Consider the following 16,516-nt stretch of genomic DNA (forward strand, 5'->3'; position numbering starts at 1 on the left):
TTGTCTAGCTACTCCAATTATGTTGTTTTAAAATAGACAAAAGCAAAGGTGCAGCTCAGCGCAAGAGTACGTACTGAACTTGGATGAGGCCCAGGGTTCATCACTAAGCATAGAATAAGACACAAAAGGCAAAAATCAAAATGACATGGAAAAGTCAGGTGCGTAGTGGCTCACACCTGTCATCCTAGCACTCAGAAGGCTAAGGTGGGAGGCATGCTAGTTCAAAAATCAGCCTCATCTAACAAAACTAAAAACAACACCAAAGATGACATGGAAGAAGAAAGACTTAAATTTTACAATAACGAGCACCAGACTGGGGAAATAATCTTTTTAAAGCAGGGTCTTGGTTTTATTATCACACAGTAAAATTTAAGACAAAGCAAAGCACACTTTGAAACAAGGACATTTGGGATTCAGCCTATAATGAAGACATGAGAACCACAGTTTTGTGATAAGATTATGTTCTTTAGCGCTGTCCTAGACTTGATCCTGAAAGACTGCTTCCAGGGAACCTCAGGCTGGGTGGCCAGTACCCACACAGCACAGTACCATCAGTGTTTGTTGGTACCATCCTGTTAGTTGTCCAAGATGCCCCACTAGCCCACTGTGTCAGTCATTTCTGCATCCAGATTCAACCAACCTCATCCTGAAATAGTTTACTTAAGAGAACTGGGGCTGGAAAGACGGCACAGCAGTTAAGAGCGGTTGATGATCTCATGGAGGACCCAGGTCTAGTTCCCACACCCACATTAGGCAGCTCATACTCGCCTTAACCCCAATACTCTCTTCTGGCCTCCCAGGGCACTTGCATATATGTGGTGTGTACATAAACTCATGCAGGAACACACATAAATAAACAATTATTTAAAAATCATGCCTCTGCCACGGACCCAGCTGTCTTGCTCTGGGTACAGACAAAAAGAAAATGGCACTGTCATGTCCGTCATTTCAAAAGGACACTTTGCACTATAAGACTCAGGAAAGCCCTGCATGTTCTCTCTCGTGTGTCTTCTGTGGATGTCTTCACTTGTTTTCTTCTGTTTTTGTTTTGTTATTTTGAGATAGTGGCTCATATAGCCCAAACTGGCTCAGTCTCAGACTCGCTATATAGTTGAGGATAACCTTGAAGTCCTGATCCCTCTGCCTCTGTCTGCCCAGTGCTGGGATTACGGACATGTTCTACTCCACACCTGGCTTATGCAGTACTGACAGGCAAGCCCAGGGCATGCATGTCAGGCCTCTTCCCTAGGCCACTGAGCCTCTTCCCCAGGCCTGGGTGCCTTCTCAAAAGAACAATGAGAATGCATGATTGTGGCTTTCAGAGGCTGGAATGTGTGAATTGGAGAGGATTAGAAGGGGGTTAGAAAACAGGTACTCAAACACAATAGATAAAAGGAGTAAGTTCTGGTTTCCATAGCACCATGAGGGGATGACAGCTTGCAATAACCTATTCCAAGTACACGAGTAGCTAAAAGATAGGGACTAGGAGGCTGCAAACATGAAGTTGTGAGAGTGTGGAAGCATTTATTGCCTTCGTTTTGTCAGAACCCATTGTAGACATGTATAGGAATACCACACTGAGCCAACAAAGCACACTAGTGCATGGTGCTCAAAATCAAAAGCCGAACACACCAACCATTTTGATTCAATAATTACTCATACCATGTACAGAGAGATTAACTGCACCATAACCCATAGCTTAACACAACTAAAATAATGACCTTAAAAACTAGATAGATAAGAATAAGACTGTCAATAAATTAGTTTTAATTGATACCATTGAACTTTGTGTGTTGTGTGTTTTAGTGCATTCAATATCATCTGCAAGCCATTCCCATGTGATTCACCTGAAAATTGAGGCCAGGGTAACTGGCCTTTCTTACTGTTCCATGTGCACCCTCTGCGTGTGAGGGACTTGGGTGTGGTGTTGAAGATAGAAGTCATTTTTGGTGCTACAGCCTTAAACTTCTTTCAGGTTAGTGCTTCAGTAGACAGGTCAAACACTGGCATTGCAATTTCTTTTAGAGATGCAGAATTGTACCTCAACAATCCTGCCTGCAACCCAGAACACAGTTCAGACAGCTTCAATAGCAAAGAAATCCCTCCTGATGGGAAACGGCACTTCTCGGGGACTTGAGGAAGGCCCAGTTGAAGTTGGCATGCTCAGTAAAATGTGACTTGACTGTGCATATTCCTCTAATTCTTAAGTTGTCAAAATGCCGACAAAGCCAGTGAGATGTTTGATGGGTAAGGGCACTTGCCCAGTTAACAAGTGTGATGACCTGAACTCCATGCTTGGGCCCACAGGTCGGAAAAAGAGAGCTGACGCCCACTAGTTGTTCCCTGACCTAGACATGTGCACCGCGGCACTGTGCACACGAACACATACATAAACATATGGACACACTAAGCACATGTAGTAAAAACTTATGCCAAACATGCCAAGTGTGGTGGTTCATGTCTGTAATCCCTGGGGTTTGAAAGCTGAAGCAGGAGGATTGCCATGCGTTTGAGATCACCCTGCTGCTGCCCCTGACAGTGAGTTCCAGGCCAGCCTAGGGTACAATACAGAGGAATTGAGTCTCAATAAATAAATAATAAATATCCAAACAGTACAACAATTACATTTTAAGCTGCCTCACACACAATCTGACTTGCTGAAATGAGTAATAGAGTCCTGGTGAAAACTAAAACACTATTCTGATTTTAACAAAGGAGAAGTGGGCGTGGTGGCTCAAGCTTGCAATCCCAGATCGCAGAACTGTTTGGGCCAACCTGCGCACATAGTGATTCTAGGCTGCCATCAGGGTGGGCCACTGCTACAAAATGTCTCAAGAGGCAAAACAACAGAAAAATGATGTCTCAGGTAGTTTCTCTTCTCACTGTCATTTGCTGCACTTGACTTTGACAATAGCAATAAAAGACATGGCTCACAGCTTGCCTGCAAAACAATGCTAATAGCCACAGAATGCACAGCCACTTGAAGATAATCAGATATAATTTAAAATCCTGCCACCAAGCCACCCCTGGAGTGCCTACATAAACCGGTTGCTGTTTCATTTTACAGTAATAAAAATAATCACTGCTAATGTCTAAGGAGTGTCAGTCTGTGTCCCAAGACTTTCGTTCAGTTCTTAGAAAAGCGAGATCATACGCTTACTCTCTTCTTGTCATCTGAGGGTTCTAGAGAACAGAGAGGCAAATTAACTCACCCAAACTCCTACAACTAGTTAAGTGTAAGCATCAGTAGCGCAGCTCCACTTCACCTTTGCGCCCACTTGCCTGGATGTAAAGTACACAGAGGGAGCGGTCCATCTGCAGTAATGGAACTCCAGGTGTTCAAAATCGACAGGTGCAACTTCTGCACCACACTTCCACTGCTAGCAGCAGTGCTTTCATCTGTTAGCAGCAGCTGCCTCCAGGGGGAGCTACATTTGGCATGACCCTCTCATTCCTTACCAATGCCAGTAGGCATCATCAGGAGCTGACGCTCTAAGCCTGGGCAACTTATGTCAAATGCAGACCAGCCTCTTTCTCCCCTCCCTTCACCCATGCTGTGACCGACTCATCAGGCCTGTGCCCTGCTCTAAAGGGGCAACGTGGAACCAAACTCCAGCCCCAAGACAATCTGGAACACACTTCTCATTATTAATTAGCTAAGATGAACACTAGGGCAAAGTGACTCGTTTTAGAGAATACACAAGTCCCTGGAAATGTGTATAACCTCAGAACACCAGGCGTGTGAGAGACTGTGAGGTCAGACCAAGGCAATGCAATTCACCCTGCACTATGCAAGGAGAGAATGGAACACCTATCCCCACATGCTGTACTTGAAAATAGGGTCTTCCTGGTCCTGGAACACAGAGCCACTCTGCTCCCATGCTTCTCTTTTATATTATGGATGAGCGATGCATTTAAGAGATTGCTTTGTGACTGTGCCTTCTTGCATTAGTCGTGAAATGCTACCAGGGTGGAGTCTGTAGCCATCTGTGTCACCTCTTTGTTTCTAGAACTTTTTACCAAACCAGGCATCTATTAGCTTCTTATGAACGTTCACTGAATAAACTGTGAGTGGACATGTTTACGAATAAAACACAGACTTGTGGGCCAGCCAGCTACCTTCCCCAAGTTTCTGCCTTTAACTCTATCCTGCTTCCTTTTTTCTACACTAGGCTATCTTGTTATATTTTATGAATCCTTGTAAACTGTCTCAAATCCCTTGTGAAACAAGGTAAGAGTTAATTAAATATACTTTTCAATGTCATATATATATATATATATATATTTAAAACCTTAACATAAATCCTCTGCCAACACATACACACATTTGACCATCTGTACACTTTAAAAATAGCTGCAGTTTATCTGAGCCTCATGGTACAAGCCTGACATCCCATCACTTGGAAAACTGAGTCAGGAGGATGGTAAGTTTGAGACCAGCCTAGGATGCATATTGAGAACTTATCCAAAAAATTTTTTAAGAAGCTGAGTTTTGCTATCGCCAACAATATAATAATGTTTAAAGTGATTTCTACCTGAGGCCTAGGACCTGTAAACATAATGCATCCGTACATGCAATATGTATGGGACAAGCCCACTTCCAGTCAGACTGGGTGATTTGATGGACAAGAAAGAACACAGGGTTTCAACTGCTGTAGATTTTGAATCAAAGATTGATTAGCCTGTGAGTTTTCAGACCATAGTGCCACCTTCACAGTGAAGAGCTTGTCACTACTTATACCTTAGGTAGGGAGGAGAAAGAGTGCTAGGCAAGGCCCTGGTCCACAGGCACTAAGAGACATCTGTCCACTTTACATAATGAAGGACAGAAGGCAAACACACGGGGCTGGGGGTGCAGCTCAGTGGCAGAGCACCTGCTTACTGTGCTCAAGGGGTTCCATCCCCAGCACCACAAAGCAATGTAATAAAAAAAGCAAAACTATTCAACAGTCCAACCTCCTATCCCCAGTCACAATTTCTGACATGTTATTCTCAGGCTAGTGGGCAGGGGTATTATAAATCTAACATTTTGGCTGCTTTATATGTCCATGATCATTTCAAGCGTCTTCCTGCCAAGTGTTGGCCAGGAGTTTTTTTTGTTTTTTTTTTTTTTGTTTTTTTTTTCCGTAAGTGAAACATAACTTTCAAATACTGTTCATACAATTTCCACTCAAGGCGCAAGCTAACCACATGACAGTCCCAACCAGTCCTAATGCGGTGAAGGAGCTGAGCCACTCTTTCCCCATCCCTTTGCTCAAGAGGATGGAGAACCAGCCCTTCCTTACCCGTTAGTCAGAAATCTCCACCCAGAAACCAGAGGTTTGATTTCTATTATTTATAAACTCGTTTGAGACATTTAGCTCTTGATGACAAACTGCCAGAGGAGGAGTGGGCATGAATAGAAGGATGGTAATGATTTAAAATTGCCATAAAGACAATTTAAAAAAAAGAATTTGACAGAGTGTGGGTGAGACTTGCTTTTTTTTTTTTTTTTTTTTTTTAATGTTTATCTATTCACGTCTGGCAGGGGATGGAGATGAAGGGTAGAAAAGAAAGGAGCCTGAAAAGCCAGACAATAGGCCAGTTGCAGGCCTGACTGGCATCCTAAAGCAGCCTGCCCTGCCCTGCCCTGCCCTGCTCTACCTTCCCCTCCCCCAACACCTGGCAGTCGGTGGTTGTGATTTCAAAACAAGTAACTACTGGACCCCTACTTCCTGGACCCTGAACCCAGAATGGCCTTTTCTGCTTCTCCCTAGGGTGCAGAAGGGGAGGAGAGGAGACACAAGAGAAAGAAAAGGTGGGCATCAAACATGAACTAGCTGGTAGCACATCCTCGGAGACAGTGGCCTCCCCAAAGCTTTGGGACAACATAAATACCAAACCCTGGGTCCCCAGGTGTCAGTCTCCCATCCTCTGCATCTGCCCTGCCAGTCCCATTGCACTCAGCCAGGCAGGCGCATCCTGTGAATCTGGACCCCAGTGCGCTCAGCTGGGCAAGCGCACAACCCGCGTGGATCCCACAGGGCGGTGGCCAGGGAGGCCCTCTGAGAAGGCTCACCAGCAGGCATCACGGACCCAGGGAAGCCCCATGTCCGTGTGCAGGCCCATCTCCACAGCTCAGTGTGACAGACCCTGCAGAGCCGCAGGTGTACCCAGTCGTCCGCTCCTGCGCGGGCGCAGCCACTCCCAGGCTGAAGCTGAGCTCGCTGTCATTCTGTAGCTCCAGCACCCTGGGGATCCGCCTGCCGCGAGCCCACCCTGCTCCTTCTTTGGTGCCCTACCTCGCATGCGGCGGGCTCGCATCCATCCCCTGATGCCCCCAGCACGGCTGGGCGGCGCTCCTCGGCTCCGGGATCCGCTTCCTTGGCTCACTGCTACTCTGCTGCGTGGCGCTTCCCGCGCATCCCGCAGCTCCGGACAAAGGCCCTAGATCCGCGTCCCCGCGACCGGTGCTGCAGTCAGAGTCAAGTCCAGAGCCCGCGGGAGGCTGGAAGATGTGTGCGCTCCCAGCAGTGAGCACTGACAAAGGGCCGAGCGAGTGCGCAGCGCCCCCTCCAGAGCCCGGCTCGCTGCAGCGTCCCCGCCCGCGCCCTGCAGCAGTCTGGGCCCAAGGCAGGACCTGTACCTCAGGAGAACCCCCAGCAAGACATGCTCTGCTCCCAGTTTAGAAAGGTCTTACATTCGGTGTATGTTCTGTTTTTATCTAGTGTTTCAGAAGGACATCTTGCCTTTGGGATGTAACTTTCAGTGTTTCTAGCTAGTGAAAACTGGATGACTGAATTCCAAACCAGAGATGATCTCGATTCTAATTCTGACCCCATCTTCAACTAGGCTGGGGCCTAACTTCTGCAACCTACACTCCCTCTGCCTCCTCTGGCCCCTTGTACCTCCCTACCCCCTTCTCCCTGTAGAGACCCCAGCAGCTGAGTAGGGAGCCACCTTCAGAACTGCCACTACCCAGCCTTATGACCTTGAGGATCCCACCCGTGAGCCTGTCTGCTGAAAAGTGACCTGAATCTACTGTATCTGTCACCTTTGGGCCTTTTCTAATGCTTGTGAAGGACTCTTCAAGACTTAGCCCTTGGAAAATAGGATGTCGTAAGCAGCCAGGGCCTTATACCTCTACCCTGCTTCCTCCACCTCCCCCTTAAATGTTAGTCACTCTCAAAGCTCTACATGCCTATCAAAATGTTCAGCCTCCTACGGCTTCTGATGTCAACAGACTAGGGCAGTGCTGCTCTTCTGACATTCCTGACAGCAACCTTCTGGATTCCAACACAGTTAGGCAGTACCCAAATCTCTAAAAGTGGCCCAGGAATGAACACTTGTCATGTGCGTGCGTGCGTGCGTGCGTGCGTGTGTGTATACTCGCGCACATGTGCGCATAGGTACATGAATGTATAGAGACCAGAAGTTGGCCTTAGGTGTTTCTATCACATTTCGTTTTGTTTTAAAGCACCTTTCAATTTGGAAATTGCTGTCTTGGCTAGGCTGAGTGGCCATCCAGTAGCACCAATGTAGAAACACATGCTGCCATGCTTGGCTTTTATATCAATGCTGGGGGTCAGGACTCAGCAAGCATCTTACCTCTTTCCTGTCCTCATGAGCTTTGACACAGTCTAGAGCAGTGTTTCAACCTTCCTAATGCTGCAACCCTTTAATACAGTTCTTCATGTTGTGGTGACCCCAAACATAAATCATTTTGTTGCTACTTGATAATTATAATTTGCTGCTGTTATGAATCGTAATGTAAATATCTGGCATATGACCGCCATGCAGGTTGCAACCCACAGGTTGAGAACCACTGGTCTAGAGTCACCTGAGAGGGAAGTCTCAATTGAAGGATTTCCCGGATCAGATTGGCCTGTGGGCATGTCTATCTTGATTGTTAGTTGATGTGGGAAGGCCTGGCCTACAGCACAATGTGCAGGTGGCCTTGGCCTATATAAGAAGGCTGGCTAAGCACCAGCCTGAATGAACCAGCCAGCAACATTTCTCCGTGGTTTCTCCTTCAAGTTCTGGCCTGAGTTCCTCCCTGACTTTTCTCATAGATTGTGACCTGGAAGTGTAGGTCAAATAAGCTTTTCCCTACCCAAGTTGCTTTTGCACATGGTGCTTACTATAGCAATACATTGAAATGGAACTTTCACCAAGCTATGTCCTTGGCCCACGAATGTTTTAAACAAGTGCTCTGATTATTTCTTTGCATACAGGCTTGTGAGAATGGCCATTCTAGGGCTAGGACCATGGCCAGGTGGTAGGTACGTGCTCGATACACATGCGGTCCGAGCACTCAGTGGCAGAGCTGTGGGGTGGCCGTTGAATGCTAACATGAACAGCCTCTCGACAAATGCTGCTGCTGACCCAATGTGGAAACACGCACCACAACCCCAGAACAATCTGAGCCATAGGGCTCAGATGCCAGGATCACTGTTTCTCTGCAGTTCTTACACCCATACATGTTCCTGATCCTGCACCTCTTTTACCTCCACAGCTTCTCAGGCATTTTCATGTCTTCCTCAGATGCAGTCACGGTCTCTCTCTCTCTTTCTCTCTTCACTTAAATCTGACAACAGAACAATCTACAAGAGTGAACTCTCTCCTCTCTGGTACCTATGTCCAAAACCCCACAACCAAAAAAATATGAATTAGCATGCTCTGTCAGAACTCCAGGGCATGCTAGAGACACTGAAGGGGTTAGCAGCCTGGGATCAGCCACACACAGGTGACTTTAGAGAACCTGTTCTGGCCCCAGAAGCTAGAAATGCTACTCCTACCCCTGCCTAAACAGATGCTCACAGGCTTCACTCTGGACACTGCCTCCCAGGAATGTTGCTGATCTTGCACAGCCCTTTCTGACCCTATCTCTAAATCACCCAAATGCCATTACTGCCAGCCCTGGGAATTCCACTCCCCAGATGCTCTCTGAAGGCAAGAAGAGGAGTGCTATACTCAACCAAAGCAAAGTTGGCAAGGCCACAGCCTACATCCTGAGCCCTCTGGAAGAATACTTCACACTAAAGAGCCTTGAGAGCTGCCAGCAAGTGTGCTCAGTCAGGGTACCCAGACAGTATTCTGGAACTGTATGTAGTTGCCCCTTTGAATAACCAGGGCTAAAACCTAAGAATCCTGTGGTCAAACAAAAGCTGGCTCACCTTTAGCAGGTGAGCCAGTAGGTAAGAGTGCTTGCTTTGCAAACATGAGAACTTGAGTTAGAGTCCCCGCTGCCCAGCATTAATGAGTGGAGACAGAAAGACTTGTTGGGGGCTCACACTACAGAGTCTGCCTACTGCACATGAAGCCCAGAGTTTGCTCTCCAGCACCACATAAGCTAGATGTGATGGCATAAGTCTGTAATGCTGGTGCTCAGGTAGTGAAGGAAGGCTATCAGAAGTTCAAGGCCAACCAGGGCTGCATGAGATCCTGTCTACAAACAGTCACCTCTTTCAAACATCAGTGGATATTAAATTCTTAAGAAAAAATTTATGAAATCCTAGAATATGCCTCACAAAAATAGTGCAACTTACAAACTGACTCAGCCATCATCCCTGATGGAAGCCACAAGCCCAATGAATAAAAATCTCAAATATGCAGCATGGTCTTTGTTCACAGAAGTGGCATGCTCTTGGTTAGTTATTGGTTAGCCAAAAGACCAAACAGTGTTGGGCATGGCAGCATGTGTCTGAAATCTCAAAACTCAGGAGACCGAGATAAGAGGATTGTGAGTCTGAGACCAGCTTGGACTACAATGTAAGACCTTCTCACAAACAACACAATGAATCAAAACAAAAACCAACAACAAAAACAGAAAAAAAAGTCTTGTTCCTTTTTCTGAAGAAAATTAAGGACCTGTTATCCTTAGAAAACAAGGATCTCATCCATATACATCTATTGTAATGCTGCTGAGCATTGCAGGCTCCTGTCTGACCCAGGCCCAAAGAACTAGAAGAATGGCACGAAAATGTCAGAATGACCCCCACCTAACAAGGGCCAATAAGAACTAAACATGAGTTCAAGTCTCACTTTGGTACTCTGTATTTACCAACAATAGCACCTGGAGAGCATGGTGCTGGTTAGGTTAGGCAGGTGGGGAGATCCCAGGAGGGGGTGCTCTTCCCTCTCTTTCAGGCTCACTCATGCCTATCTACTCCTCCAGGACAACAGGAATTGTCCTCGACAGTGACTTGCGGGAGGGCATTATTTTTATTTTCTGTGTGTGAGCATTTGCCTGCATGTTATGCATGTGTATGCAGCGCCTGTGGAGACCATGAGAAGGCATCAGATCTCCTGGAACTGGAGTTACATGTGGTTGTGAAACACCATGCGGGTCTTGGAAACTGAACCCAGGTCCTCTGGGACAGAAGCCACCTCTCCAGCTCCAAGAGAAAGTTTTTACTTCATGTGGCCATACTAAGAACACCTAGGCTAAGCATGGACTCAGAAAGTCTTTAGAAAGCCAATCAGAATGGAGGCCATGGCCAGCTGGATAGACAGCTGGCCTAAGACACCTTTAGGGCAGAGCACTGGCTCTTCCTACAGAGCTGAGCTTCCCATGGCTTGGTAGAGTAAGCAAAGACTTTAATAAATTGATACTAACCTGCCAAGTACTATACCAGACACATTACATCACCCAAATCTCCCTGTTAGTCTCTACACAAAACAGATACAATTATTCTTTCTGTTCTACCTGTAGAACAACTAGGGAGCAGAGGTTCAGTTGCTTATTCGAGGTTATGCAGCTAGAAAAGGACAAGTGTTTAAACCTCAGCAGTCTGCCTCCAGGTTTAACTTTAACTGCCATTTAGCTGCTTCCTACGACACCCAATCTACCTCTGCACCCCCACATGTCAGTGAGCAGCGTGCTGGTGGCAGTAGGTTGGGCTCAGTCAATGACAAGCCTTTCTTATTTCAGCAATATTTGCTACAGAGCATGGACTAAATGGTCTATAGCACAGACAAAAACTGGCACAAACAAAAACAAAATGACCAACCAATATCACCTAAAGAGGCATTGGAAACTATATATTTCTTTTTCTGGAGACCATAAGGATCTAGAAAGCCTTTTGATATGTTTAATAAGGACATAAAAGGAATAAGCTACAGGGGCTAGAGAGATGGCTCAACAGTTAAAAGTATTTGCTCCTCTTCCAGAAGACCCAAGTTTAGATTTCAGCACTCTCTTTGAAGAGCCAAAAACAGCCTGCAATCCTACCATAAGGATATCTGGCACCCTCTTCTGGTCTCTGTGGGCACTGTATACACACACATACATACACACACACCTTCACTGTGGGCTGTGTGGCTCAGGAGGAAGTCCCTCTCCCCATGTGCCTATTGATTAACTGGGGAGCACAAATATCTCCGAGCAAGCAAACTCCTTTTCCACATCATCTCATTTTAATAATACATGAAAATCACACATTTTCATTTTACATGAAAAACATCCATCTCGGTAATGCTTTTTTACTTTTCACCTTCTACATGACTATTTCAGAAGGAACCTTTCATCAGCCTCCTGCTGAATGAAGTAACTCCTAGTCACAGGTGCCGCACTCTGATGACAGGTATACAGTGGCTCCCTGTGGTCACCAAATGCCCATGGCCCCTCCTCTTCTGTCTTCAAGCCACTCGCACAGCTGGTAGGCTGGGTAGCATTTCCCAAGAGCTCTCTAGCCGACGACACATGAGGGTCAGAGGGTCTGCTACTGTGGGTCTGCTCCTCAGGGCCTTGTTTCTAGAGACCACAGTGATTGTCAGACAGTATAGCATGTCAGTCAGAGATGTTAAGGTTTACATCAGCACATTCTAAGCCCCTGAAGCTCAAGGGTTCATTTCATGGATAAGAATAGTGCTCAGGCTGAGAGAAGAGCCCCATCAGGTCATGCTGTTCTCTAAGCTCTAACACTGTGCAATGGCAAAGCTCATTTAGGGCCATGTATGGACAGAACCCATGGTTTGTAGGAAATGCAGCACTTCATTTATGCAGTTAACACACAAGGGAGGGTTAGTCTTGTTGGCGTATGCCTGTTATCCTGGCATGACAGAGGCTGAGGCAGAGAAATCACATGAGGCTAGTCTGTCTCAAAACAAGACAAAACGTGAAACTAAACACACCAGTAAAACTTAAGACAGACACCTGTGTGTGCCTGTCTTATGGCTTCTGTTGCTACATGATAAAACACCGCAATCAAAGGCAACTGGGAGAGTAAAGTGTCTGTAACTCTCAAGTCACACTCCCTCACTGAGGGAATTCAGGACAGGAACTGGAACAGAAGCCATGAAAGATCATTGCCCAACCGGCTGCTTTCTTCTGTACCCCTGGGAATGCCTGCCCAGGGATGGGGGACAGAAAGCACTACTCCCAGTGGGCTGAGTCCTCCCACATCAGTCATCACTCAAGACTATGTCCCACAGACTTGCCTACAGTCTGACCCTATGGAAGCATTTTCATAACTGATAATCCCTCCTCTCAGATGACTCCAGCTCTGTCGTTGACCAAAAACTATCCAGTACAGTGCACAAATGCTATTACTGTGCTTCCGCCATTACGACCAAGATAATAACCCACCCCCACAGTGTCAAAGCATCTTCCTTCCCAGCAGATACCTGAGAAGGGCTTGTGGACCCCTGAAAACTCCCTCAAAAAACCTTCTAATGCTACTACACTTGAGTTTCTATAATGTTCCTCCCACCTATAAGCTTCCCTGGTCTGCACTTAGAAATTGCCTCCGCTTGATTTGTCTGCTTTCTTTATTCCCTTGACCCCCTTCTTTCCATCCTCAGACTACTAGGATAGATGGATTTGAAGTTTGCTTGAGCCCAAATGCTTACTGACACTGCCCCCTCCACCTCCCAAGAGCTGACTTGTAGCCTTTCCACCTTCCAAGTGCTAGGTGCAGCTTCTCCCCACTGTAGCCTCCCCAGTCTTCAACGCCCTCTATTCTCAAATGCTTCCCTTGGTAACAGATCCATTTTCAGGCCTGTTTGTAAAACAGACCTTGAACCTTCCAGAACTGCCTCCTGCTTACAGGGCGATTCTGAGAAGACTGACCCCTCTGATGTTAGCGACATTCTGGTGTGTCGTAGTTTACAAAGCATGGTCAGCAGATTCTCACATTGCTCCATTCTGTCCTGTCTAGGGCTAATCTGGCAGAAAACAGCCACTACAGAGATGGGGCCCCCTTCTCCTGGTGTTCTGGCTATCAAGGTCCTTAAACATCCAGCCATTGGTAGCAGATGTCTTAGTGTCAAGGAGGCCACAGATCAGGGTTCAAAGCCAGTCCTGACACTTCTTATCTAAGTGCCTGTGATCTGTATTTTGATTTCCTCCAAGTGGAAATCAAATAAAACAAATGTTAACTCTTTTCTGTAAATTGCCTAGCATGGTACCTGGCATGTAGAAATGGCTCAGAAAATGGTCACCACCACTAAATTACTTTTTTTTTTTTTTTTTTTTTGAGACAAGACCTCCTCCTGTAGTATAGAAAGGCTTTGAACTCATAACAGTCCCCCTGCCTCAGTCTTCCAGGTATAGGAGCCCACAGCCAGCTTTAAGTTCTCAAATATTTACCTCTGAGGCCTTTGCTCCTTCCAGAACACAGCTGAGCACCCGTATGTATTCCGATGCCCCTTTAAGGATGTCAACTTTACTGGGCTTCCTGTTCTGGGGCAGAAATGGCACCAGAGCCTTCAGCTTGGTAAAACCCCGGTTGAGATTTTTTATCTAGAAAGCAAAGACACAGGGATACACTGATACATTAATTTGTGCAGACATTTCCTGAAACCACAAAAGAGGGTGGAGAGGACGCACCTACTGTACGCACTTCCAATGAAAATTGAAAATACGCATCTAGTGGCCTTGAAATCAACTGTTATTTTTCTAGTGCATACTGGCAAAAGCACCCTTCTCCATTCTTAGCCTTCCCCCAACTTCTGTTAAAGGCTTCTGTCCCGCGCGGTCCTTTCCGGACAACAGTTCCGGATGTTCATTTGTGAGGGGCGTGGCTGAGAGGTTCAGGAAGAAGTACTAGGCCTAAAGATGCGCTTCACTCTCCCCCTCAGTTCCTGCGGCAGAGTCGCTTTTGCTACAGCCAGACCCAAAGCTGAGCAAAGGAGCCCAAACCTTGACTTCTTAGAGGCCAGGTTTTCCCTGAGACACTAAAACCTATCAGCAGAGGCTGCTCTACCCTCAGCCCACCATAAAGCCCAGTTCTGCTTTGGGGATGATTAAGAGACATTGTTTTGACCCTAGGTTATCAAGTCTCTTCAGGACTGGCTGCAATGTTCTCTTCTGTGGCCTAGCAAGGCTGCTCTTCCCTCGTGGGAAGAGTCTTCCCCTGCTAGTGGACTTGGAAAGGAGCAGGTAGAAGAGGATGGAGGGAGGGTGGGATTGGTAGGGAACGAAGGAAGGGGCTACGGCTGGGATACAAAGTAAATAACCTGTGATTAATATAAAAAATAAAAAAAGAGTTTTTTTTTTTGTTTTTTTTTTTTTTTTTTTACCACTTACAGGGTGTACAGGGTGGGGGTGGGTGGTGCCAGAGAGATGGCTGCATGGATCAGAGTGCTTGCCAAAACACCTGGCAGCCTAACTTTGATACCCAAACCCCTTATAAGACTGAAGGAGAGAAGCCATGCCGAGAAACTGTCCTCTGACCTCCACACTCCACAGACATACTCCTCCGTAAGAACATCAAGCAACCTTTAAGTAGCTTCCGAGATTAAGCTCATGTATTGCTCTTGCAGAAGGCTTCTGCAAGTTCTGGAGTTCGGTTTCCAGAACTCCAGCTCCAGGGCTTTCTCCCAGCCCCTGAACTCGGGTGCACGTATTCACATGAGACACACACAGGCACATAATTTAAAAATATTTTTTTTAAATAGTAACTTGGGCTGGGGAGATGGCTTAGCAGTTAAGAGTACTTGTTCTTGCAGATGACGTGGGTTCAATTCCCAGCACCCACATGACAGCTCACAACTGTCTGTAGTTCTGGTTCCAGAGCCTCTGACACCCTCCCTTCTGCCTGCCTGGGGTACCGGCGACATACATGTGCACACAGGTATGCAGGTGAGAAGACGCTCCCACAAAATATAAGCTGATGAATCTTTACATTAAAAAAATGAGGAGGTAACAGTAACTTCCATGAGAGGCCCCCACCCACTCTTTGAGGTCGGGGTGCACCAGGCAGGAAAAAGAACTCTGGGGACCCCTTTAGAACCCACAGACGTGAAGACGTGAAGTTGGCAAGGGGCTCTTCTCTGCCCGCTCTGCCCGCTCTGCCCGTGCTGGACCTGCACTATCCAGGAGGGGCAGCAGGTGAGACGGCCACTCCCATGGCCCTTAACACACTGCTGCATGTAGGTGCCGTGTACCAAGGCCACTGGGGACCCGGGTCCAGCCTCGCAAAGGCGAAGTCACCCAGGAGTGGCACCGAGGGAATGCACAGGCGGCGGGTTCCTTGAGCACCCGCTAACATGGCGGTAGGCGTAAGGCGGCCCTGAACCCTCACCCGCTCGCGCTCTTTGGCGTTGGCCAAGCGCCTGCGCTCCAGCACCAGGTGCAGGTCGTCGGTGGTGGAGTAGCCTCCTGAGGGCAGCCGCTTGAGCCTGCAGATGGCAGCGAGCCGGGGCAGGGGCCCCAGCTGGGCCTGAAGCAGTTCCTCCAGCAGCTCGGCCTGCGGGGCGACCAGGAAGGGCTCTGGGGATGCAGGTGACGTGTCCATGGTGGCACGACAAGGCCACGGGCAGGCGAGGGCCTTACACCTGCCGTGCCTCAGGTGCTCTGGGGCACGCAGAAGGCACGTGAGGGCGGGGCCGGCGCGCAGAGGCCGATGGGCGAGGGCCTTAGCCCTGGCACCCTTCGCACCTGGGTGTGTGAGGCGGGCCGCGCCGAGGGGGCGGAGCCTTGGTGGGAGGGGCTTGTCGAGGACCTGGGCCGCTCTCACGTTATGATCAAAAGGCCCGACACCTCCTTGAGCTGCAGAAGAGGGGCCAGGACTGGGCGGCAGGGACCAGGTGGAGGGCACAAAGTCCCTAGAGAGGCCATGATGAAAGGGTCTTAAACTCTTAGCCCACAAGGCCTGAATGCAGGCTGGAAAGGACCGGGCGGGCACGCCGAAGTCTGCAATCAAACAGGCTTTATATGCCTGAACCTGGACAGTTGGTCCGAATTCCCTCCCTGGAGCCTACCTGGTGGAAGGCAAGACTTGACTCCCAAGAATTCTTTGACCTTCTTTCATGTGCTGAGGAGAATGCACCCACAAACGTACACACAGAGACAACAAATAAATGAAAAGAAGAAAAAAAAAAAAAACGGCCTATTACCCGCCATTCCTTGAGCTTCGGGAGAGTACGTGGAAGAGCAAGGGTGAGTGACAGAGCACATGGAGAGCCACAGTCTACAGGCCTTATACCTGGTTCACTAGGGAGCACGAGGCAGGACTCAGGAAGGATCGGATTTGTAGGGGGACCCTAGGAGGAACACGGCCTGTGAAGGGTCAGCCCTGGGTGGAGGCTTATC

General features: G+C 47.7%; 2 protein-coding genes across 2 annotated transcripts in view; both read right to left on the reverse strand.

Annotated features, from left to right (window-relative positions):
• The window catches only part of Add2 (adducin 2), a 98,947-nt gene extending 92,436 nt beyond the window's left edge, over positions 1-6,511 (reverse strand). Inside the window, exon 1 of the mRNA XM_055617606.1 lies at positions 6,282-6,511. The gene's annotated coding sequence lies outside the window, so the exon portion shown is untranslated. The remainder of the gene's footprint in view (positions 1-6,281) is intronic.
• Figla (folliculogenesis specific bHLH transcription factor) lies at positions 6,427-15,719 on the reverse strand. The gene is made up of 4 exons (XM_055617633.1): positions 15,507-15,719; positions 13,571-13,723; positions 11,502-11,734; positions 6,427-6,601 (listed from the first exon to the last, which is right to left on the reverse strand). The coding sequence occupies exons 1-4, from the start codon at positions 15,717-15,719 to the stop codon at positions 6,427-6,429; spliced, it is 774 nt and encodes a 257-aa protein (XP_055473608.1).
• Positions 15,720-16,516: the final 797 nt, after the last annotated feature.

Source organism: Psammomys obesus, unplaced genomic scaffold (genome assembly GCF_907164565.1).
Source record: "Psammomys obesus unplaced genomic scaffold, mPsaObe1.curated_primary_1811, whole genome shotgun sequence".
In the NCBI taxonomy this organism is placed as follows: Eukaryota; Metazoa; Chordata; class Mammalia; order Rodentia; family Muridae; genus Psammomys; species Psammomys obesus.

What these genes read in the sequence shown, in the direction of transcription:
- Figla (XM_055617633.1), bottom strand. Translation starts at nt 15,719, where the DNA reads ATGGACACGTCACCTGCATCCCCAGAGCCCTTCCTGGTCGCCCCGCAG. An exon ending in ACGCCAAAGAGCGCGAGCGG is followed by an intron (nt 13,724 to 15,506) that starts GTGAGGGTTCAG and finishes TTTGCTTTCTAG; the next exon opens with ATAAAAAATCTCAACCGGGG. An exon ending in CAGCAGGAGGCTGATGAAAG is followed by an intron (nt 6,602 to 11,501) that starts GTTCCTTCTGAA and finishes CCTTGGGCCCAG; the next exon opens with ACTGCTGCAGGGCGCGGGCG.